Here is a 21,975-nt window from a genome sequence, read left to right on the forward strand (position 1 = left end):
ATGAAGGAGACGGATGGAGGCTGAGGGGGGTTGGGAAGACCGGGAGCCGGGGTCAGAAGGGGCACTGGCGTTTCCATGGTGTTTGAAGCCTGGGGACGGGAACTTGGGAAGAAAATAGAAAGGCGACAAGAGCGAAGGCCTGAGCTCTGTTCCTGACGCTGAAAGGCCCCAAAGGAGACTGTGGAGCAGCCGGTGCAGCGGGGAAAAAACTTGGGCTGGGGGCTGATTCAAGGGGAAGGGGTGGTCAGCAAGTCTCTGGCTGTAGGGCCTGGTGGTAAGGTGAAGACAGGGAGTCAACCCCCAGCTTTCGGACTCTGGCACCTAGGAAAGAAACATTTCCAGGGAATGAGGAACAAAGACCAACCACAATGAGCAGAGAAGCTGAGATGAGATGGGGAGAAGTGAGTGCACAGCATTTCACTGGACACTGGACAAAAGGGGCCAGGAAACAGGCGCTCAGGTAGGCAGAGCCACACTCACACATGCATGCGCTGTGCACGCGCAGGTCCCAAAAGGGAATGGAGGCTCAAAAAGGCATTCTCTCACACACGAGGTCAGACGCGCACAGGTATTGGCCAAGTGCCCTGTGACACGGGCCTCCATTCATACACAGGGACCCAGTAACTCTATCTGTGAAACAGTCACACACTGGCAGTACGTCCTCCCAGGCACAGTTGGGCCTAGATGTCCTGGAGTCGCCCCAACCTGTGACAGGGAGCAGTGGCAGTGAGCGCTGAATATGGAGAAAGGGTCTTGGGGTCAATGGCAGCTTTCAGCAGTGTTTCTGCATTGGAAGGGGAGTCCACACTGGCTGCACTGTAGCTGGGACTGAGGCCATGATGACCCTGGAGTTTCTGGAAGGCTCTATTTCCAGCTCCTCCTCCATCCCACAATCAGGAAGGAAAGGAAGGGGCAGCAGAGACGTGGGAGAGGCATCTTTCCTGGCAGGGGCTGGACTGGCCTCTCCCACGATGGGTATCAAGGCTCCCTGGGGAGGGCTGTGCCAGGCAGTGAGCCCAACTTAGGCTGTGAAGGACAGCGGAGGTGCAGGAGGGAGCCCTGGCCCCCTTCCCCACCTTCTGAAGTGGCCTGGGTCTCACAAAGCCAGACTGCCAACCCACCCGGCAATAAACAGCCTTGGTCCCGCTTCCTCTTCAAGTTTCCTGGGGTGGCCTGGCCTACTGGAAGTCGGGATCAGGGGCGGTCAGAAGGGAAGTCACGGTGGCTTCCACAGCCCACATCTCAGCAGAGCCCAGGCCTCCGCCCCCTGCTCTCTCTGGCCACCAGTCTAGCCGTGGCCCTGGGGGCAGGTCTGGCTCTTCTCAGAGAGCTGGGTCAATATTTGTTGACTGACTGACTGACTGACTGACTCAGCGTGAATGCCCCCGCCCGCCAAGCACTGAGGTATGTTCTGCTGGGCCAGGCGGGGACAGGGATTGAGTTACAGTGGCGATGGGCAGAGCTGGGCCCCATGCCAAGCCCAGCACTGCCCACAGGCAGGGTGAAGGCAGGAGCAGTTTCCAGCAGGTAGGCTGGGTGGGGAGGAGACTCCCGGGGCCAGGGTGGGAGGGCTGCTCCGAATCAGGAGCACACCACGTGGGGTCACTGGGCTCAGGGATGCCCAGGGACTGGCAGAGCTGGGGAGGCAGCGGAGCTGGCCAGCAGGTGAGAACACTGGCCGGGGCAGGGAGGCTGCAACCAGAGCAGCTCTGGGTGGAGCGGGGTTGGGGCGGGGGTTGGGCAGAGGGGAGAAAGTGGCAGATTTTCTGCAGGATGGGGGTGTCTGTCTCCCAGAGTCCATACCCTGGGGGCCCCAGGCCTTCCCCCCTCCTCCCACTCCAGCAGGCAGCGCCCCTCCTCACTTCCTGGAAGTCAGGCAAAGTGACCTCGGAGTCCGCCCCTTCACAGGTGCCTCAGGAGGAGGAAGTTCACACCCCAGGGAGACAAGGGGCAGCAGACCCAGAGGAGGCTCTGGGTAAAGACGGGCCGGGGGCAGGGGTAAGGGGGATGAGGGGACCCCAGGGAGAGAAGGGGGCACCTGAACGGGAGGAGAACCCAGGGGACAGATCAGTGGGGCGGGGGAGTCACGAGAGAAGGGGGTGCAAAGGAGAGAGGATGTGTGGGCATGGTGGGGGCACCCAGGGAAGGAGGGGGCACCAGGAGAGAAGAGCAAGTCAGAGGAGGAACTGGGCATCTGAGAGAGAACGAGGGCCATGGGGGGACAGAGTGAGCCCCCAGGGAAGAGAAAGGGGCTTCCAGCAGGAGAGGGCACTGAGTGGGAGGGGGCGGTGTCCCCACTCAAGGCAGGTGATGGAAGGGGAGGAGGGGACATGCTTGGGTGCGAGAGCCTGTGGGTCCGAAGGGGCACCCTAGGGAGGAAGGGACCACCTAGGGGAAGAAGAAGAGGGTGCTGGGGGGAAAGGGCCCCCACCCTTTGAGCACCCCTTCTCCACCCCCCAGCACCCACGTGGAAGACAGGTGACATGGATGAAGCCTCAGGCCCTGGGAGCCTGAGAGTGTGACTCCCCAGGCTAGCATTGGGTATCGGGGCACCCTGCGAGCCCCTTGGGGGTGATGCTGTCCCCACAGGAAGCCCTGGTGACCCCTCTGCTGAGCCAGCCAGGCTTCCTGCCCTCTGCCGCTGCTTCCCGGTTACAGCTCCTGGTCTGTCCCTCTCGTCACAGCCTGCCTGTGACAGCCCTGGTCGCTGTCAGCAGTCACTGCTTCTGCCCGTCACCGCCGAATGTCACTGCCTGTCCCTTGACCTCACTGCGTGTTTCCCTTTGCTTGAGACCACCGTTACACGGTCACCGCGTCTGCCCGAAACTGCCGGCACTGCCACAGCAGTTCTGGGAGCAGTGAGAGCGCACGGTGACTCCATCCACTTTCCCCTCCGCAGTCAGGGGCTGATGGACCTTCAGGGCGTCAGGCAGTGGGAGCCGGCAGTAAATGAGAAGCCCCTGGCCCCGGAATCCTGTGCTCTAGAGAGGGAGACCAGGCGGTGAGCACTCGGGGACTCCAACTCGGGTTGACGAGGCAGCTCTAGCCCCACAGGAACCCCCTTCCCCCTCCCGCCACCCCCCGTCCCCTGGACGGCTCCCTCCTCCACCCCTCCCCGCCCCACACACATCCATGGCCGCCTTGGCCCTCTTTGAGAGGGTTGGTTGTTTCCCAGTGTGAGCTCACCAGGGCCTGGGTCGGCCCGGATAAAGACCTAAGGAATGTGGGCCGCTCTCGGTGGCCCCCATCACACTATGCCTCTGATTCTGTAACTCTGTCTCCCCTGCCACTTCCTTTCCCCCTGGCCATGCAGAGTCAAGGCTGTTCCTCCTGCGATACAACACGCTGGAGTGGAGCAGGGAGGGGAAGGGAGAGGAGTGAACACCACACCAGGGCCACGAGAGGGGAGAAGTTCAGAAAGAAGGGACTTCTGGATCTACGAGGCAAAGCAGCAGCAAGAAGGAAGAGTTGCAGTTGGTGGGATTTAGAGGTCAAAAGAACTTCCACCAGTGAAGCAATGACAAATCTCAGGCAGGGGATTCTGAAGGAGGGGTGCAGGGAAGCCTGAGATCATTGAGAATCACCTGCAGACATGCAACAAGATCCAGAGCTGCCTCCTTCCCCAGATCCTTCTCATTCCCCCTCCTCTCTCCTGTGCGCACTGGGAACCATGGAGCACAACAAAGTTGCTGTTTGGAGAGCCAGTGGCTGTTGCAGTCTGTTTGCAAGGCTTGTTTGTAAGCGTTCAGCTGTGTATCAAGAATGTGAGAGTGTTTGGGCCTGATTTACCCAAGCTGCTTGTGTTGGCTAAGCCTATCACTTGCTGCAGAGTCTGTCACCTTCTTCAGAGTCAGGCTGTACGTTCAGAGTCTGTCCTGGGTTTGCAGAATCTTCATCTACTCTGCCAAGCCTCTTTCTATCCTAAGCCTGTTTGGAGAATCTGAGTCTTTTTAAACAGTCTGTCCCTCTTTCCTCATGGACAAGATACTTTTTTTTTTTTTTAATTGCAAAAGCTGCCCTGCATGCAAACCTCTCCCTGTCTACAGAGCTGGTCTTACATCCTTGGCTGGGACATCTCTTTCTGCTTAAAGACACTATCCTTGTTTTCAAAGATTTGTCTGTTTTCAGCACCTGTCCAAGTCAGCAGAACCTGTTCCCTTGGCAGGAAGTATCTCTGTCTCTAGACTGTGTCCTGCTCGCAGTCTTTTCCTCTTTCAGAGCCAGGTTCTGTCTGCAGAATCTGAGCCCCGTTTGTAGGGTCTGGGGTGTTTTTCAGGGCCTTTGCCTATTTGCACGGCCTATCTGAACTTGCCTGGATAGGAACTCTGTCTGCAGGCTTTACTCCTACAGAGTTCTCAGCACCAGGGGGCACTGTGTCTGTGAACACCTCTGTCTTTCTGTAGAGCCCATCCCTGTTGGCAGAGCCCATGTCAGCCTGCACAGTCTATTCCTAATAATTGCATGTGAACTTTTTAATAGGACCTGTTCCTATTCATGGAGTCTTTACCTGTTTCTAGAACTCATCCTTTTCTAAAGCCTGTCCCTGTTTGCAGAACCTGGGCTCTCTACAGAACCCAGCCCTGTTTCAATATCTTGCCCACGTCTGGAGCATCTGTGCTGGACCACAGAGCTGATTTCCCAGCTGGCTCCTTTCTAAAGACGTCACTGTTAACAGAGGCTGTCTGTTTGCAGAGCCTGAGTGGGCTTGCAAGACCTCTCCCTGTCTGCCAAGACTCTGTCTCTAGCAGCCTTGTCTACAGAGCCTGTCTTTTCACAGAGCCTAAGTCTCTCAGCAGAGCTCATGACTGTTTGCCCAGCCTGTTTCCATCTCCCTGTGTGCAGGATTTGAGGCTGTTTCCTGCAGCTGTCCCTGCATGCTGAGCCTGACCATGCCTAGAGAGCTTTGGCCTGTTGCAGAGTTGCCTCTGTCTGAGAAGCACATCTCTGACTGATAACTCTGGGCCTGTTTGCAGAGCCTTGCCTATCTGTGTGCCTGTTCATATCTTCAGAGTCTGTCCTTTCTGCAAAAAGTCCCTGTCTTAAGAGTTTGTCCCCATCCACAAAGATTTGCAAAGCCTTCCCCATTTCTGAAAAGCTCCTCCATACCAGCAGAACCCAGGACTGTTCGTAGAGCCTTTCTCAGCATTCACAGCCTTTGCTTGTTTGCCCAGCCTGTCTGAATTTCCCCAGGTACAGTCTGTGTCTCTTCACACAGGTCGTCCTTTCAAAGGTGGTGTCTGTCGACAGAATTCATCTTTGTCAGGAGAACCTGTGCCTGTTCCATCCCTTTCTTGGGTCTCAGGAAGCTGTCCCTGTTTGCAGGGCCTATGCTTGTACACAGAGCCTTTTCTCTGCAGGTGCTGTGTCTCTTTGCACAGCCACCTTCCAGGTGTCTGAAAGACCTTCACTTTGCCTTATGTGCAAAGCCTATCTATCTTGCCTACAGGATTCTGTCTTAATTCAAGAGCTGTGTCCCTGTTGGCAGAGCCTGTCCCTGCCCGCAGCACCTGTTGTTACTGAGCAGAGCCCTCGCCCTCTGCAAGCCTATCAGCATCCACAGCGCCTGTCTCTGGCTGCAGATCCTACATCTGTCTGTTTTGAACTGTCTGTTGGCAGAGGTGGTCCATAGACTCAAAGCCTATCGCTGTCTACCAAGCTCAGCCTTTTTTCAAGAGCACAAACACAGACCACAAGCTAGGTCCCGGTTTGCAAAGCCTCTGTGCTGACATCTGCAGTACCTGTCCTGGTTTTCTGGCACTTGTGTTTATGCAGCCCTCGTCATAAGGGGCACAGGCCATGATGAAGGGGCTTTGGAGAGCTGTGGGTGGGGAGAGCTCCTGCTTGGAGCCCAGAGGACCAGGGGGGCAACCCGGGCTTGAGGACTCCAGCTCTTGTTTCCTCTCTCACTCCCTCCTGTTCTAGGATGGACCCCAGGAGGGGCCTCCCTAACACTGAGAGTCACAGGGACCTCCACATATGGATCATTGAGGTGAGCAGCACAACCAGACAGAAGAGCTGGTGGTCTCGGAGACTAGGCTTCCCCCACCCAGAGGGTCATGGTTGGGGGAGGGGCTCCCCTGAGTCCTCACGAGGCACCCTCCTCTCCCAGAACCTGCAGATGGTGCCAGTCCCCGAGCCGGCTTATGGGAACTTCTTCGAGAAGCACTGCTATGTTGTTCTGCACGTGAGCACTTGAGCCTTTTGGGGGACTGAGCAGGGGGAGGGGCACAGCCCACTGGGGGCTCTGATGATGCAGATTAAGCTCCACCCTGGGAAGAGGCAGGCTGGGAGCCCAGGAATCGCACCCCACAAGGAGGCTGCTGCGCCCTTGAGACCTGTTTGCCCTTCCCTCCTCATTTTCCCTCTCTTGCCTGTGGAAGCACCTGACCAGTCTCCCCACAGCCCTTGCTACCTCCTCCCCCTTGGGCCCCAGCCCACCCCGCCCGCCCCTGGGGCCTCAGCCCCCTGCCACACACACACAGACTCTCGGGCCCTAGGTCCCCCAGCGCCTGAAGGCCACGCCGGGGGCGCCCAAAGACCTGCACTACTGGATCGGCAAGATGGCGGGAGCGGGGGCGGAGGGCGCGCCGGGCTCCCTCCTGCGGCACCTGAAGGAGGCGCTGGGCGGCGCCGCCGTGCAGCACCGCGAGGTGCAAGGCCGCGAGTCCGCCTGTTTTCGAAGCTACTTCCGTTCTGGAATCATGTGAGTGAGATGGGCAGGGGGCTGAAGGGGCCAGAAGCTGTGGGGTGGCTGGCAGCTGGGGCAACTGGCTTCCTCATCACAGTGTGTGGGGTGTGTTGGGGTGTGTTTGCTTTTTGTATATATATAGAAATCATACCATACAACCTACCCATATAAAATACACAATTCAGTATTTATAGTATATCCACAGACTTGTGTGATCCATCACCACAGTTTTAGAACATTTTCGTCACCCGGGGAAGAATATCCCTACCCTTTAGCATCACTCCCCGCTTCCTCCCATACTCCCTTCCCTCCGTCTGTTTAGATTTATCTCTTCTGGACATTTTACTTAAACAGAATTAGACAATGCCATGGGTGCCTCTACCACATTTTATTTGTTTTCATCACTTAATGGATATTGGCTTGTTTCTACTTTTTAGCTGTTACGGGTAATACTGCTGTGAACATTGGTATACAGGTTTGGGCTAGTTTTTGCCCCCATTTTTATTGAGATATACAGTACTGTATCAGTTTAAGGTGTACAGCATAATGGCTTTACTTGCATATATCGTGAAGTGATTACTGCAATAAGTTTACTCACCATCCATTATTGTTTATAAATCTTTGTGTGGACATTTGTTTTTCATTTTTCTTGGGTGTATACCCAGGAGTGGATCCCAGTTTTGTTTTTGAGTTTGCTTTTGTGTTACCATGCCCAGTATAAATATGTCTTTTGTTGTAAATTGCTTCAAATATGTTTTTAATTACCAAATGCATTGAACCATAGGAAACTGCCAGTATTTGATCATTCTGTTGAACCAAATACATGTAAATACTGTGTACATAAATGCACGCACACATGTATACATGCACATGCAGAAACATGCCAGCCCATATATGTCGACCTACCGGTGGGCACACATCAGTGAGTATTCATGTCCACCTACACACACATACACAGTTATGTGAATTCCATGCATACACATCTATTCTCACACATACATACCCACATGCATACATGCATGTGTCCACATATCTACACATGGATAAGCACACGCACAGTCCTGTCCCCATATGCTTGCACACACGTGTTCATACATGTTAAACAGGCATGTGTGTCCCCACACATGTGCGTGCCCATGTTCGTGTCTGCACTCACTGCCACTCGTGGCGGTCTGTGGTCTCATGTGGGACCCTGTGTTCTCCTCAGCTACAGGAAGGGAGGCCTGGCCTCTGCCCGCAAGCATGTGGAGACCAACGTGTACAACATCCAGCGACTGCTGCGCATCCGAGGGGGGAAGCATGTGTCGGCCACTGAGGTGAGAGTTGTGAGGGATGCCGCCTGACCTTGGATTCAGCTGGACTGCATGTCCTGGAGTGTTGGGAGGTGTGGGAGGGCGGTGGGGCAGTGAGGGGAACATGGGCAGTCAGCATTCCCCAGTGGCCCATCCTGATGAGGAGAGAGAAGGCAGAGCCCGGCTTCCAGCCCCACCTCTGCCATGTCTCCTCTGACCCTTGGTCTCCTCGTCTGTCCCGGAGCACATTAAGACCTAGGACAGTGAGGCAGACGAGATGATGCACCTGGGTGGCCCCGGTAACCAGCACCATGAGAGAGAGGATGATCTGGGGAGGTGCACGGCCCCACACTCTCATACACATCATCATTGCCACCCATAGGCACACACAGCCTCTCCCACTGCTACCCCAGAGCCACTCGGCCCATTGAGAGCCTTTGTGCAAATTAGACCTGAGTGCTCCTTACTTCCGTCAGGATATTGATGGAAAATACTAATCTTGTGAGAACAAGACGGCCTCCTGCCATCCAGTGTGGTGAACAGTCAGGGGTCTGACAGCTGCGATATGAACGGCGCCCCCGAATTGTGCACATTACTGTCTGCACGGTTCTGGACTCACAGGCAGTCCCGCCCAGGCTCATGCAGGGCCACCCACTGATTCAGTGACCGAACATCTGGCTCATGCAGGGCCACCATGCAGCCCGAGGTTTTGCCTGTTAGCCTGCCATAATTATTCAGAGCCCCCAATTTTACTCTCAAAAGTGCCTCTGTTGGGGTGACAATTGCCCTCAGCCCCAGTTCACACTGTCCCCTACACAGGCACACAAGCACTGTCACCCAGGAGCACATACAGCTACCCACACGGAGAAGCGGACGCGTGCGCCCCACTCGTATCCATATGTCCACGTACACACGCACTGCTGTGGACACGCGCCGAGAAGTGTCAGATCCAGTCACGGACACCCTGTGAAAGGAAGCATATTGTAGTCACAGACACCCAGAGACGCACCCAGCCACACCCACACAGTGACCCTCGAGGTCTCACATGCTTACACCGATGCGTGTCTACACGCAGCTCACACCTACACCACACATACCACACCACACTCATACTGCTAGCTGCACACAAGTGACACACCTGAGCTTTGCTCACATGGGCAGGGGCTGGCTGCGGGCCCTTCCCAGGGTCCAGGCAGTACGACCCCCTGTCTCCTCCCTGACCCTGGCCCTCGCAGGTGGAGCTCTCCTGGCACAGCTTCAACAAGAGTGACGTCTTCCTGCTGGACCTGGGGAGGCTGATGATCCAGTGGAATGGGCCCAAGGCCAGCGCAGCCAAGAAGGCACGGGTCAGTGTCCACCCCAGGAACGAAGGGCTGCAGGGCTTGGGGAGACGGACGGTCCTCCATGGGCCCATCCTCCAGCCACCCCAAGAAGTGGGCATGGCTCTCTGCCCAAGAAGCGGAGAAGCACCTACAAGCTGAGTCCAGATTCCGCACTGGGGGTACCCCTGGATGCCAGGATCAGGGGGTACCTCCCCAGGCCCCCCACCTTGGAGCTGAGCAGTGACAGGAAGGGTCTGGGCTGGAATGTCTGAGAGGTGAAGGGGGCATGCTGGGGAGGCCCTGACTTCCAGCTCTGGTCCTGCAGGGCCTGTTCCTGACCCACAGCCTCCGGGACAGGGAGCGTGGTGGTCGTGCACAGGTCAGTGTGGTGGATGATGAGGCTGAAGCCACTGACCTCATGGAGATCATGGAAGCTGTGCTGGGCCACAGAGTGCGCAACCTGCATGCCGCCATGCCCAGCAAGAGGATGAGTGAGCTGCAGAAGGCCAATGTCCACCTCTACCAGTGAGCAGACCTTGGGAGTGGGTAGGGTGGGTGTGTCCATCGTTACTGCAGTAACATGGTGCCTCTAGGAAGGCCTCTAGGAAAGGCTCTTGGCTGTCTGGAGCAGGCCATGAGGCACCTTAGACTCAGCCTGTATTCTTGCATGGCTACCTTCCTGAGAAACTCATTGTACCGACAAGGCTACTGAGGCCCTGAAAAGGCCGGGGCACTGCCTAAGGCTTCACAGCAAGGCTGCAGAGAACCCAGCCCCCAAGCCTTCTGCCTCTGGACGCAGGAGGGGCAGTGGCGGCTGGAGTAGAGCCAGGCCAGGAAGGGGCTAAGCTGCCCACATCTGCATGCCTGTCCCGTAGAATCTGCCAGAAGAGCAAGGATCTGGTGGTCCAAGAGTTGTCAACCTGCCCATTGACCCAAGACCTACTTCAGGAGGAGGTGAGGCAGGCTTGGTCCCAGCCATCCCCACCCACTCCGTAACTCCAGCCCAGTCCGGACCACACACTGACCAGCTCCACTTCTGATCCCAGAACTGCTACATGCTGGACCAGGGCAGCTTCAAGATCTACGTATGGCAGGGACGCCTGGCCAGCCTCCAGGAGAGAGGGGCTGCCTTTAGGAGGGCTCTGGTGAGGCTGGGGCCCTGTCTCAGAGGGTCGTTGTGGCGCCCTGGGGTCTGAGGATGGGAGACATGTGTGTCTTGGGGTCTAAAGGGAGGGGTAGTCCTGCCCCGGGGCCAGGAGGGGGATACCTCGTGCCCTTGGAGCCCTGTCTGATGGAGAAGGCTATAACCCGGTCCCGGGGTCCAAGCCTGGAGACCCACTGCCCTATCTGAGGGAGGAGACACTCTGACCAAAGATCCCAGGGAAACACACGACCCCTCTCTGGGGTGCCACAGGCTTGTGGTGCCCTGGAGGCCCTGGCAGGGAAAGACCAGAGAGCATCCAAGAAGCCATGTGTAAAAGGGAGCGTGGGGGACCTACCTTGAGGTCTGAGGATTCTCCAGCACTGGGCCCGCCTTCTTTTTCCAGGAGGGGAGGCAGGGTTCTGCCTGGGGTCTGAAGGCAGTCATAGCCCGCCCTTCCGGAGGCCCAGAGTAAGGGGAACCTGCGTGTCCTCGGGGACCTAGGGGAAGCCGGTAGTGTCGGAGCCAGCTCCTTATGCGGGTCACGAGCTCAGTCAGTTAATGCTGCTCAGTGCACGGCTGGCCCCGCGCATCCCGCGGGGTAGAGTAGAGCAGTGGGCCCCTGGGCCACATGCCTCACCCAACTCCCGCCCCAGAGCTTCATCCAGGCCAAGGGCTACCCGAGCTACACCAGCGTGGAGGTGATGGACGACGGCGCCGAGTCGGCCGGGTTCAAGCAGCTCTTCCGATCGTGGTCTGGGCAGCAGCGCAAGAACAAGAACCTTAGTGGGATGGGTGAGAGGGCGTGGCCAGAGAGGGGGCGGAGCTCCGAGCTGCAGTGGGCGGGGCAGGGCCCGGACTATCCCAGAGAAGAGTGAGGGGTGTGGCTGGAGGGGGCTTTTTGCGTGATGAGCGGGGCAAGACACCCTCTGTCCCACCCTCAGGTAAACTGCTTCAGGTGAAGCTAGACGTGGGCAAGCTGCACAGCCAGCCTGAGCTAGCTGCCCAGCTCAGGATGGTGGACGACGCTTCTGGGAGCGTACAGGTGAGGGGCACTGGCTTGGCTGGGTGAAGATGTCTTCAGGTGAACCATGTGGCTGCTAAAGAGTCGCAGGTGTGCCCTGGTGCATGTCCGCACACAATCAGGGACCCTCGGGGGCATGTGTACATATACCCACACCGCCCCTGAGCCAGCTCACACTGTGTGTGACAGTATTGTCACACACAACAATGGCCACTTGCTGGGTAACGCTCATGGCACTCAGCACAGTAACATCTGGACAATTAATTGTGCCCTTTTGTCGTATGTTTGACACAACCATACCTATTATTTTATAGACACATACACCTTTGTCATTGCACTTATTCACAGCTAGGTACACAGTTGGAAACATGCAGCTGTACAGACTCTACATCGCACATGATCACGCCCCCACACATCCAGCCTTCAGCACAGTCACACCCTGGGCTCAGACAGATGTCCTGGGAGACGCAGGGTCTGGGGGCTACTTCCAGGCTCTGTACAGGGCAGGGTTGCCTCTTGACTTACTGGGTCACCCCTGGTCAGGGCCCTTAATTTCTTCAGGACTCAGTATTTTAGAAGACTCCTTTTTTTAATTTGCAAAATGGGGCTAGATCTGTGGTCCTACCTGGACCCCAGGCTGGTGTGGGGGTGCTGTGAGATGATGGGAACAGGACAGCTGGCCCTGTTTGAGGGGGTGCTAGTTCTCAAGGTTGGCCAAGGTCAGAGAAAATACTGTTGCTCCAAGGTTCCCTCCAACTTTTGCCCTGGTATGGTCAGACAGTGGCAGTGAGCGGGGAAGAGGCTGAGAATAGGAGGACGGGGAGCAGGGAGAGAGGATGATAGGTTGGAGGACAGGGAGAGACTGAGGGAGAGGGGGGAGAAGACAGAGGAAGAAGACAGAAGCTAGAGGGAGGAGGGGATAGGGCAGAGCGGGAGGGGTGAAGGCCCAGGAGAGGAGAAAGGGAGTCAGGGAGTGGTGGGGTACCCCGGGAGAGACGGGCAGCAGGGAGAGAGAAAAGGAGAAACAGGAAAATGGAGATAAGGGCAAGGAAGGCAGGAAGGAGGGGTCTGTAGCCCAGACCCCAAGTACCAAGGCAGAGAGCGAACCCACCCACCCCAGCAGTCGGGGGACAGGCAGCCAGGGGGAGGGCCCAAGCCAGGAGGCCTGGCTGCCAGGTGAGTGCAGCTCCTGGAGGCATGGGACGGGAGTCAGCCTGTTCTGCAAGAAGCAGGATGCTGGGTGCTCTAGTCTTTTCCAGAGACTGCTGTCAGGCCTCAGAATGCCCTGATACTGTTTCTTACTACATCAAAGTGAGCACTGTTACCCCCACTTTACAGGTGGGAAAAGATTTACACTTTACAGATTCACTTCACAGGTGACTCTCAGCGTGGACTCACTGCCCATGTGGGTGACCAGGATTTGACCGAGGTCTCCCTGGCTTGGCTCCCCACAGGAAAAAGAAATCACGCTAAGTGTGACGGACTGTTTCCCTTTCAGTCTTAAAACAGGCTTTGCTTTTCTAAATGACACTTGAGAACAGGAAAATTTTCCAAGAACCCCTGGGCCTTGCTTCCGCCCAGCTTCTGCTCCCCTGGCCTGAGCAGCGAGCAGCAGTGCAGAACCTGTCTGGCCCTCGTCCAGCTGTGGCTGGCGGGCTCAGGCTGGGGTGGCCTGAAGCAGCCGGGGCAGCCTCTGGAGTCCTCCCTACTTGTTTGTCGCAGGCGCTCCACACCAACTCAGAGTTCTGGCTGTGAGCAGCCTGGTGCAGATGTAGGCCCCAGGGGTTCGTGGGGGGAGCACAGAGCCTAGGGTAGGTGCACACCTCGGGGGGAGCCCCTTGCTGCACAGGTGCAGCCGGCCTCTGCCTGCAGAGAGCTTCCTGGCTGGACAGGTGGGTGGGCTGGTTTAGGTGGAGGCACCACCCGTGCCTGTCAGTCCCCTGTTCGCCAGGTATGGTGCGTCCAGGACTCATGCAGGCGGCCTGTGGACCCCAAGCGTCACGGACAGTTGTGCGCTGACTGCTGCTACCTTGTCCTGTACACCTACCGGAGGATGGGCCTCATCCAGCACGTCCTGTACCTGTGGCAGGTGTGCCGGCCTGAGTCGGGTGGCGGGCACCCTCAAGCCCTGAAGCTGAGGAGCCGAGGACAGGGTCTGTGACCTGTGCTGAGGCCTCACCACTCCCGCCCACAGGGCCTCCAGGCCACGGCACACGAGATCAGTGCCCTGAGGGCCAACGCCGAGGAGCTGGACCTGTGGTACCATGGAGCCCTGGTGCAGGAGCACGTGACCATGGGCAGCGAGCCCCCCCACTTCCTCGCCATCTTCCAGGGCCAGCTCATGATCTTCCAGGTAGGGCTCACCTCGCTGCTGCCGCCACGGCCTCCTCACCCCACTGTGTGCCCGTGGCCTTTCCATGCCTGGGCTGCGCACTTCCTCTGCAGGCCAGGGGCCAGCCTACCACCCCTCAGCTTCCTGGTGTTTCTCTGAGGCCCAGGCGCTCCGAGGGTGACCCCTGCCTGCCCCAGTTTCCTCCCCTGTCCCCAGAGCCAACCACAGAACAGGGGCACAGTGAGGAAGCCAAACAGAAGGGGAGCCGGGGCCTTGTCCGGGGTCACACACAGACCCAGCTGCTCCCCACTTTCCACCTTTAAGGCCTGGGGGATCCTTGCTCTGACCCCTCCAAGATGGGGTGAGGGATCCATTTAGAAAGGCCCTGGCCCCCTATTCCACATTGAGGGGATTTTCCCACTACACACTCACAGGGTCCAGAAAACAGAGGCAGCTTTATGAGGGGGGCCCTGGGTGCCGAGGCAGTGCAGCCCCCACTGGGAGAGGGAGGCAGCCCAGGAGCCCTTACCTCAGCCTGAGGCCCAGTCCTCTCGTAGGGGCGCCCCAGCCACAGCAGGAAGGGGCACCCGGCACCCACCGTCAGCCTCTTCCACATCCAAGGCACCGACAGCTACAACACCCGGACTGTGGAGGTGCCAGCCCGCGCCTCAGCCCTCAACTCCAATGATGTCTTCCTGCTGGTGACGGCCAATCTCTGCTACCTCTGGTTTGGAAAGGTAGCCCACGCCCAGGCCAGGGGCACCAGCCCAGGGAAGTCCACTCCTCAGCGGAGGCTGACTGCAAGCCCAGCCTCGAACAGGCCAGGAGGGAGGCGGCGGAGAGCCGCCTGTGCTTTCTGGAACCTGGGGGAAGTTATAATGTGACAGGTGGACAGGGGCGTCCACAGGTCAGAGCCAGGCCAGGCCCGGGCCGCCTCCCCTCCTTCTGGCCTCGTTCAGGGACCACGTCCCTCCCCAAGTCTCTTGGGGATCTTCAGCTGATCTTCAGCATAAAACCTGAATGATCTGCAAGTCTAGAGGTCTCCATCCTGTGCTCCAACCTGGAGAGGGTCCCTGTGACCTTGATCTCCTGAGGAGACAGAAGCCGGGGGCGGGGGTGCAGGGAGGAAGGGAGACACTTCTTCACGTGTGGTGGGCCACGAGCCCAGGCCTCCCGGCCCCCATTAGCGGGGGATGAGGGGCTGGAGGTGAGGCCCTCTCCCGCTGCAGGGCCTGACCCAGCTGCCTGCCTTCCAGGGCTGCAGCGGTGACCAGCGTGAGATGGCACGGACAGTGGTCACCATCATCTCCAGGGAAGACATGGAGATAGTGCTGGAGGGTCAGGAGCCTCCCGACTTCTGGGAGGCTCTGGGGGGCCAGGCGCCCTACTGCAGCAACAAGAGGTGACAAGGCTGGGAAGAGGGGAGGAAACTGAGGCCCAATAGGGTGGGTGATTAGTTACGGATCACACAGGGAACTAGACAGAGCCCGGGAGCCCGGGAGCCCACCCGACCCTTCCCTGTCCACTGACTTGTTGCGGGAAGATGCTGGGGAGAGCGATGCAGTGGCGCCCTCTGCTGGAGAAATGTGCTCCCTGCATGGTCCCGTCCTGGACCCTCCCTTTTGCAGAGGGCCTGGGGGCAAAGCGCCGTCCCCCAACCCTGCACTTCCCACGGGTGGTGTCCCCAGGGTACTGGGACATATGGGGAAACAGCGTGTGAGCAGTGTGCCAGAATAGTGTGCGTGTAGTGTGTAAATGGGTAAGGAAGGGCAGAGTGAGGTCTCTCAGGGCTCTGGAAGCAGAGTGCCTGTCTCTGTGTCTGTGGGACCTGGCTATTCCTCACACGTGTCTCCTGAACACCTACATTCTGCAGTCCCTTCTCTCAGTCTGGGTTCCCTCCTCCTACTCCTCTCACCTTTGGCCTGAGGCACAGCTCCTGGGCTCCCAGCTTGGGGTGGGGCCAGCAGCTTCTCCCTCCCAGGGCAGCAGGACTCCCCCTGGGCCCTCCCTTCCCTCCTGCCCTCCACACTCAGCCAGCTGCCCCCTCCTTCCCTGTGCTCCTTCCCCGGGAAGTTCACGGGGCAGCTTGTGCTTCAGCTGCCTGTGGGTAGACAGATCACCTAGCTTCCTCCACTGACGCATGGAGGCCTGAAGAAGGGCAGGCGTTTTGGGAGTGGACCCTGAGACAGGGGGAGCTCAGAGGAGGGCCAGCACCTCCTGCCCCAGGAGGCATCATGTCCAAGCCCCGGAGGGGTGGTGGAGGAGTGCTGTGCGGAGGGCTGGCTTGGCCCAGGCTGCCAGAGGCCCGGGGGCCCCTCACAGCCTTGTGCCATGCTGGCCAGGCCCCCTGAGGACGTGTGCGACTTCCAGCCACGACTGTTTGAGTGCTCCTGCCAGGCGGGGCCCCTGGTCCTCACAGAAGTAGTGTTCTTCAGCCAAGAGGACCTGGACAAGTATGACGTCATGCTGCTGGACGCCTGGCAGGAGGTGCGGTCACCTGGGTGCCCGGGTGGGGTGTGAGTGGGATGGGTCTGCGCCTGTCTAACTGGGGGAGAGTGTGTGTGGCTTCGTGTTTCTGGCCACGTGACTGCATATAAGGCTGCAGGTGAGTGAGCACCTGTGACACTGAGACCCTGAGACCCCGAGGACTGTGACCCTGTGGCTGTGGGTGAGACACCAGGGGTGACTCTGTCCCGGGGAGCCTGTGGGAGACTGTGCCTGTGTGTCTAGCACTCACATGCGGTGGAGCTGGGTGCAGGGGAGCTGGGTGCAGGGTACCTGTGTGCCTTCCGACCGCGGGAGTCCAGGCAGCCAAGTGCCTGTGGCTGACATGTCAGTGCTGAGTGGGTGTCCGTAAAGTGACTGTGTGTGTGTGTATACGTATGTGTGTGTAGTGGCCATAAAGTGATTGTGTGCGTATGTATGTGTGTAGTGTCCATAAAGTGATTCTGTGTGTGTATATGTATGTATGTGTATGTGTGTGTAGTGTCCATAAAGTGATTGTGTGTGTATATGTATATGTGTGTAGTGGCCATAAAGTGATTCTGTGTGTGTGTATGTATATGTGTGTATGTGTATGTGTGTATAGTGCCCATAAAGGGATTGTGTGTGTATATGTATATGTGTGTTTGTCCATAAAGTGATCCTGTGTGTGTGTGTGTCTGTGTGTGTGTGTAGTGGCCATAGAGTGATTGTCTATGTGTATATGTATATGTGTGTGGTGTCCATAAAGTGATTCTCTGTGTGTGTATGTGTGTGTAGTGGCCATAAAGTGATTGTCTTTGTATATGAAGAGGTGGCAAGAATACACAGAAGAACTGTACTGTACAAAAAAGAGCTTCATGACCCAGATAATCACAATGGTGTGATCACTCACCTAGAGCCAGACATCCTGGAATGTGAAGTCAAGTGGACCTTAGAAAGCATCACTACAAACAAAGCTAGTGGAGGTGATGGAATTCCATTGAGCTCTTTCAAATCCTGAAAGATGATGCTGTGAAAGTGCTACACTCAATATGCCAGCAAATTTGGAAAACTCACCAGTGGTCACAGGACTGGAAAAGGTCAGTTTTCATTCTAATCCCAAAAAAAGGCAATGCCAAAGAATGCTCAAACTACCGCACAATTGCACTCATCTCATACACTAGTAAAGTAGTGCTCAAAATTCTCCAAGCCAGGCTTCAGCAATACGTGAACCGTGAACTTCCTGATGTTCAAGCTGGTTTTAGAAGAGGCAGAGGAACCAGAGATCAAATGGCCAACATCCGCTGGATCATCGAAAAAGCAAGAGTTCCAGAAAAACATCTATTTCTGCTTTATTGACTATGCCAAAGCCTTTAACTGTGTGGATCACAATAAACTGTGGAAAATTCTGAAAGAGATGGGAATACCAGACCATCTGACCTGCCTCTTGAGAAACCTATATGCAGGTCAGGAAGCAACAGTTAGAACTGGACATGGAACAACAGACTGGTTCCAAATAGGAAAAGGAGTACGTCAAGGCTGTATATTGTCACCCTGCTTATTTAACTTATATGCAGAGTACATCATGAGAAATGCTGGGCTAGAAGAAGCACAAGCTGGAATCAAGATTGCCGGGAGAAATCTCAATAACCTCAGATATGCTGATGACACCACCCTTATGGCAGAAAGTGAAGAGGAACTAAAAAGCCTCTTGATGAAAGTGAAAGAGGAGAGTGAAAAAGTTGGCTTAAAGCTCAACATTCAGAAAACGAAGATCATGGCATCTGGTCCCATCACTTCATGGGAAATAGATGGGGAAACAGTGGAAACAGTGTCAGACTTTATTTTGGGGGCCTCCAAAATCACTGCAGATGGTGATTGTAGCCATGAAATTAAAAGATTCTTGCTCCTTGGAAGGAAAGTTATGACCAACCTAGATAGCATATTGAAAAGCAGAGACATTACTTTGTCAACAAAGGTCTGTCTAGTCAAGGCTATGGTTTTTCCATTGGTCATGTATGGATGTGAGAGTTGGACTGTGAAGAAGACTGAGCACCGAAGAATTGATACTTTTGAACTGTGGTGTTGGAGAAGACTCTTGAGAGTCCCTTGGACTGCAAGGAGATCCACCCAGTCCATCCTAAAGGAGATCAGTCCTGGGTGTTCATTAGAAGGACTGATGCTGAAGCTGAAACTCCAGTACTTTGGACACCTCATGTGAAGAGTTGACTCATTGGAAAAGACTCTGATGCTGGGAGGGATTGGGGGCAGGAGGAGAAGAGGATGACAGAGGATGAGATGGCTGGATGGCATCACCGGCTCAATAGACGTGAGTTTGAGTGAACTCCAGAAGTTGGTGATGGACAGGGAGGCCTGGTGTGCTGCAATTCATGGGGTCGCAAAGAGTCGGACATGACTGAGCAACTGAACTGAACTGAACTGATGTGTATATGTATATGTGTGTGGTGTCCATAAAGTGATTGTGTGTGCATATGTGTGTGTGTGTGTATGGATGTGTGTGTAGTGGCCATAAAGTGATTGCTTGTGTGTATATATTTGTGTGTGTAGTGTCTTCGTGTACCTGCATTTGATCTCTATTTATTTCCTCTCTGATCTTCACTATTTCCTTGCTGGTGCTGACTTCAGATTTTGTTCTTTTTCTAGTACTTGTAGGTAATAAGTTAGGCTGTTTGTTCCAGAGTTTCTGGCTTTCTCGAGGCTGGCCTGCATCACCATGGATCTCCCTCCGAGGACTGCTTTGGGTGCATCCCATAGGTTTTTGTATGGTTGCGTTTTCATTGTCATTTGTTGGCGTGCGTGCATTTGCCTGTGTTCAGACAGCTGTGTGTAATGGCTGTGTGGCCAAGGAACTGGCTGTAAGTGGCCAGACCAGCCAGGAGCAGTGATGCTGTGCAAGAGAGACTGTGAAACTGGCTGACGGTATGGGTGCCTGCGTGAATGTATTCATGCAACTGTGCGATCACGTCTCAGTGTGGCCGGATGCAGTGGTGTTTCCGGCCACTGTTTTCCAGGCTGTGCCATCCAGTATGACTGTGTTTAGGTGCAGCTGTGTCTGTGTGTGGGTGATTGTGTGTGGCTGTGATTTGCCCTCTGGCTGAGTGGTGATGGACAGTTGTGTCTGTGTAGCTGTGGCCATGTGTGTGTGTGTCTGGGACGCCGTGTGAGTGTGGCAGGGAGGACTTTGGGATCCCATCCCACTCAGAGCACAAGCAAAGCCCTGTGCCCAGCAGCCCAGATTCTCCCTCCCTCTCTCTGCTCTGGCCACCATGTCTTTCCGGCTGCTCGTTGAGCGCACCAGCACGCTCAGGGCCTCTGCGCTGCGTGTCTCCTCTGCGCAGAGCATCCCCCACCCCCACTCCCTCAGATCTTGGCTCAAACGTCATCTTTTCGGTAAGGCTTTCCCTGACTCAGTGACCGTGTCTGCTGCTTCACCACCACGACCACCACTCCTCTCCCTGCCTTGTTTTCCTCCATCTGATATTCTACATAATTTACTTATTTTTGTGCTTCCCCCAGCAAAATGAAAGCTCTGCAAGGGCAGGGATTTTGTCTGTGTCTTTTCCATGGTTGAGTCCCTCATCCCAAGACAGTGCCTGGCACACCACTGGGACTCAGTAAATACGTGTGGATTGACTGCTCACATGCATGCCTGCGAACCTCCTGGCATGTTTCCGGGTGTGTGGGTGTGTGGCCGGCCCGCTGGGTGGGTCTGGTTGGCTGGGATGTGTGTGGGGAGCTCTGAGACCACCTGATGGACAGGGCTGGGAGGGAAGAGGTCAGCTCCACCCACCCAAGGCCAGGCCCACTCTGTGGCCCAGATCTTCCTGTGGTTGGGGGCAGCTGCCAGCGAGTGGAAGCAGAAGGCTGTGGCCTGGGGCCAGGAGTACCTGAAGACCCACCCAGCAGGGAGGAGCCTGGCCACACCCATCGTGCTGGTCAAGCAGGGCCACGAGCCTCCCACCTTCACTGGATGGTTCTGCAGCTGGGACCCCTACAAATGGAATGTGAGTGACACCTGGACTCCCCATCCCCACCCTAATCCACGAGGAGGGGGCCACCCTGATACACTAAGGGGGATCATCACCCTGCCCAGGGACCTCCGGTCTGTGGAGGGAACTTGATCCCTTTGTTGCCCCTCCATCGAGCTCCCATCCTGATTCTTGCCCCTAGAGCACCCAGTCCTACGAGGAGGTGGTGGAGGGTAACCTGGGAGCAGTTTCTACCATCTCTGAGATAACAGCCGTGAGTATTAGGGCCCCCCTTCCCTGGTGGCTCAGATACTGAAGAATCTGCCTGCAATGCAGGAGACCTGGGTTCAGTCCCTGGGTTGGGAAGATGCCCTGGAGGAGGGCATGGCACCCCACTCCAGTATTCTTGCCTGGAGAATCCCCATGGACAGAAGAGCCTGGTGGGCTACAGTCCATGGGGTCACAAACAGCTGGACCCAACTGAGCAACTAACGCGCACACACACACACACACACACACACATTCACACACACTCATGGGTCTGGGCTGGCATGGCCCAGCGGCCAGAATGAGCAGGGAAGGAGCCAGGTGCCGGAAGGGGCAGGAATGGCATTGGGGGCAAGAGGACCAGGCAGCTCAGTGCAGCCTCCCAAGGGAGCCTATCCCCCAGCTTCCTGAGCCTGAGCCCCGTCTCCTGGCAGGAGATTGTCAACTTCCAGCTGTCCAGATGGCCAGGCAATGACAGGGCAGGCCCGTTGGCCCTGCGGGCCCTCAAGAGCTCCGAGGACAGCTCCGAGAGCTGGAGCTCGCTCTCGGAGGTGGGCCCTCGCGCGGGCACCGGTAGCCGGAGCACTGTCAGCCGGAGCACCGTCAGCCGGAGCACCGTCAGCAGCGCCAGCAGCAGCAGCTACCAGAGTAGCCCCCGATCGCTGGGCAGCGGGGGCCTGCCCCAGGAGCAGCTGAGGCACCGGGCTGCCAAGGACCTGCCGGAGGGCGTGGACCCAGCCCACAAGGAGGTGAGTGCTCAGAACCCCTGCTGCTGCTAGTCCCCACACTCGTGCAGGGAAAGCTGAGCTGCAGGCACCCAGGGCATGACCCACAGGTGGTGGGCCATGGGCGGCTGCCCTGGGAGATGAGTGTTCCAGATGGGGTGATGGGCAGAGAGACAGGGGAGAGGATGGCACATCGGCGGGGGTGGGACAGGGTTGTGGGCTCAGCTGACACCCTGCCTCTGCATCCACTCTCTCCTGCCCCCGCCCTGCCCCAGGCCTATCTCTCAGACTCTGATTTCCAAGATATCTTTGGGAAGTCCAAGGAGGAGTTCTACAGCATGGCCAAGTGGAGGCAGCAGCAGGAGAAGAAGCAGCTCGGCTTCTTCTGAACCCAGGCCCTGCCCTGCCAGTGCCACCCAGATGGCCCAGGCGTGGGCACCCGCCTGCGGGCACCCCCCTACAAATACCTGAGCCTGAGGAGGCCCTCCTGGCACTCCCTCCTTGGAGACTCCTGGTCCCTAAAATAAAAGCCAGTGGCTCTGACAAGGTGTGGTGAGTCAGCTTTCAGGGCTGGGTCACTCAGGTCCGCCTCTTAAGGGAGTGGGCCTCTGGGACTGGGGGGCAGGGGGGCTGTGACATTCCAAAGCCTGAGCCCTCCATGCCCTCCACCTTGAGCAGGTTTGTTTCGTACTGGTCCGTCCTGCCCAGGGGAACAGACGCTCCCCACCCCCA

The 21,975-nt window shown here is 56.8% G+C and overlaps 1 protein-coding gene across 2 annotated transcripts; it reads left to right on the forward strand.

Moving 5' to 3' along the window:
* VILL (villin like) lies at positions 1,087-21,786 on the forward strand. 2 transcript variants are annotated; one of them, XM_018066966.1, is made up of 22 exons: positions 1,087-1,527; positions 1,909-1,975; positions 2,900-3,001; positions 5,923-5,989; positions 6,110-6,184; positions 6,498-6,703; positions 7,896-8,004; positions 9,216-9,326; positions 9,628-9,827; positions 10,178-10,256; positions 10,349-10,447; positions 11,100-11,238; positions 11,388-11,488; positions 13,419-13,556; positions 13,662-13,820; positions 14,357-14,536; positions 15,056-15,201; positions 16,142-16,286; positions 20,102-20,287; positions 20,454-20,525; positions 20,953-21,267; positions 21,519-21,786. In XM_018066966.1, the coding sequence occupies exons 3-22, from the start codon at positions 2,910-2,912 to the stop codon at positions 21,630-21,632; spliced, it is 2,733 nt and encodes a 910-aa protein (XP_017922455.1). In that variant the 5' UTR covers positions 1,087-1,527; positions 1,909-1,975; positions 2,900-2,909; the 3' UTR covers positions 21,633-21,786. The 2 variants fall into 2 exon arrangements, with proteins under 2 accessions (XP_017922455.1, XP_017922456.1); XM_018066967.1 differs by lacking the exons at positions 1,087-1,527; positions 1,909-1,975; positions 2,900-3,001 and adding an exon at positions 1,570-1,665.

The sequence above is a fragment of the Capra hircus genome, chromosome 22, assembly GCF_001704415.2.
Source record: "Capra hircus breed San Clemente chromosome 22, ASM170441v1, whole genome shotgun sequence".
Classification (NCBI taxonomy): Eukaryota; Metazoa; Chordata; class Mammalia; order Artiodactyla; family Bovidae; genus Capra; species Capra hircus.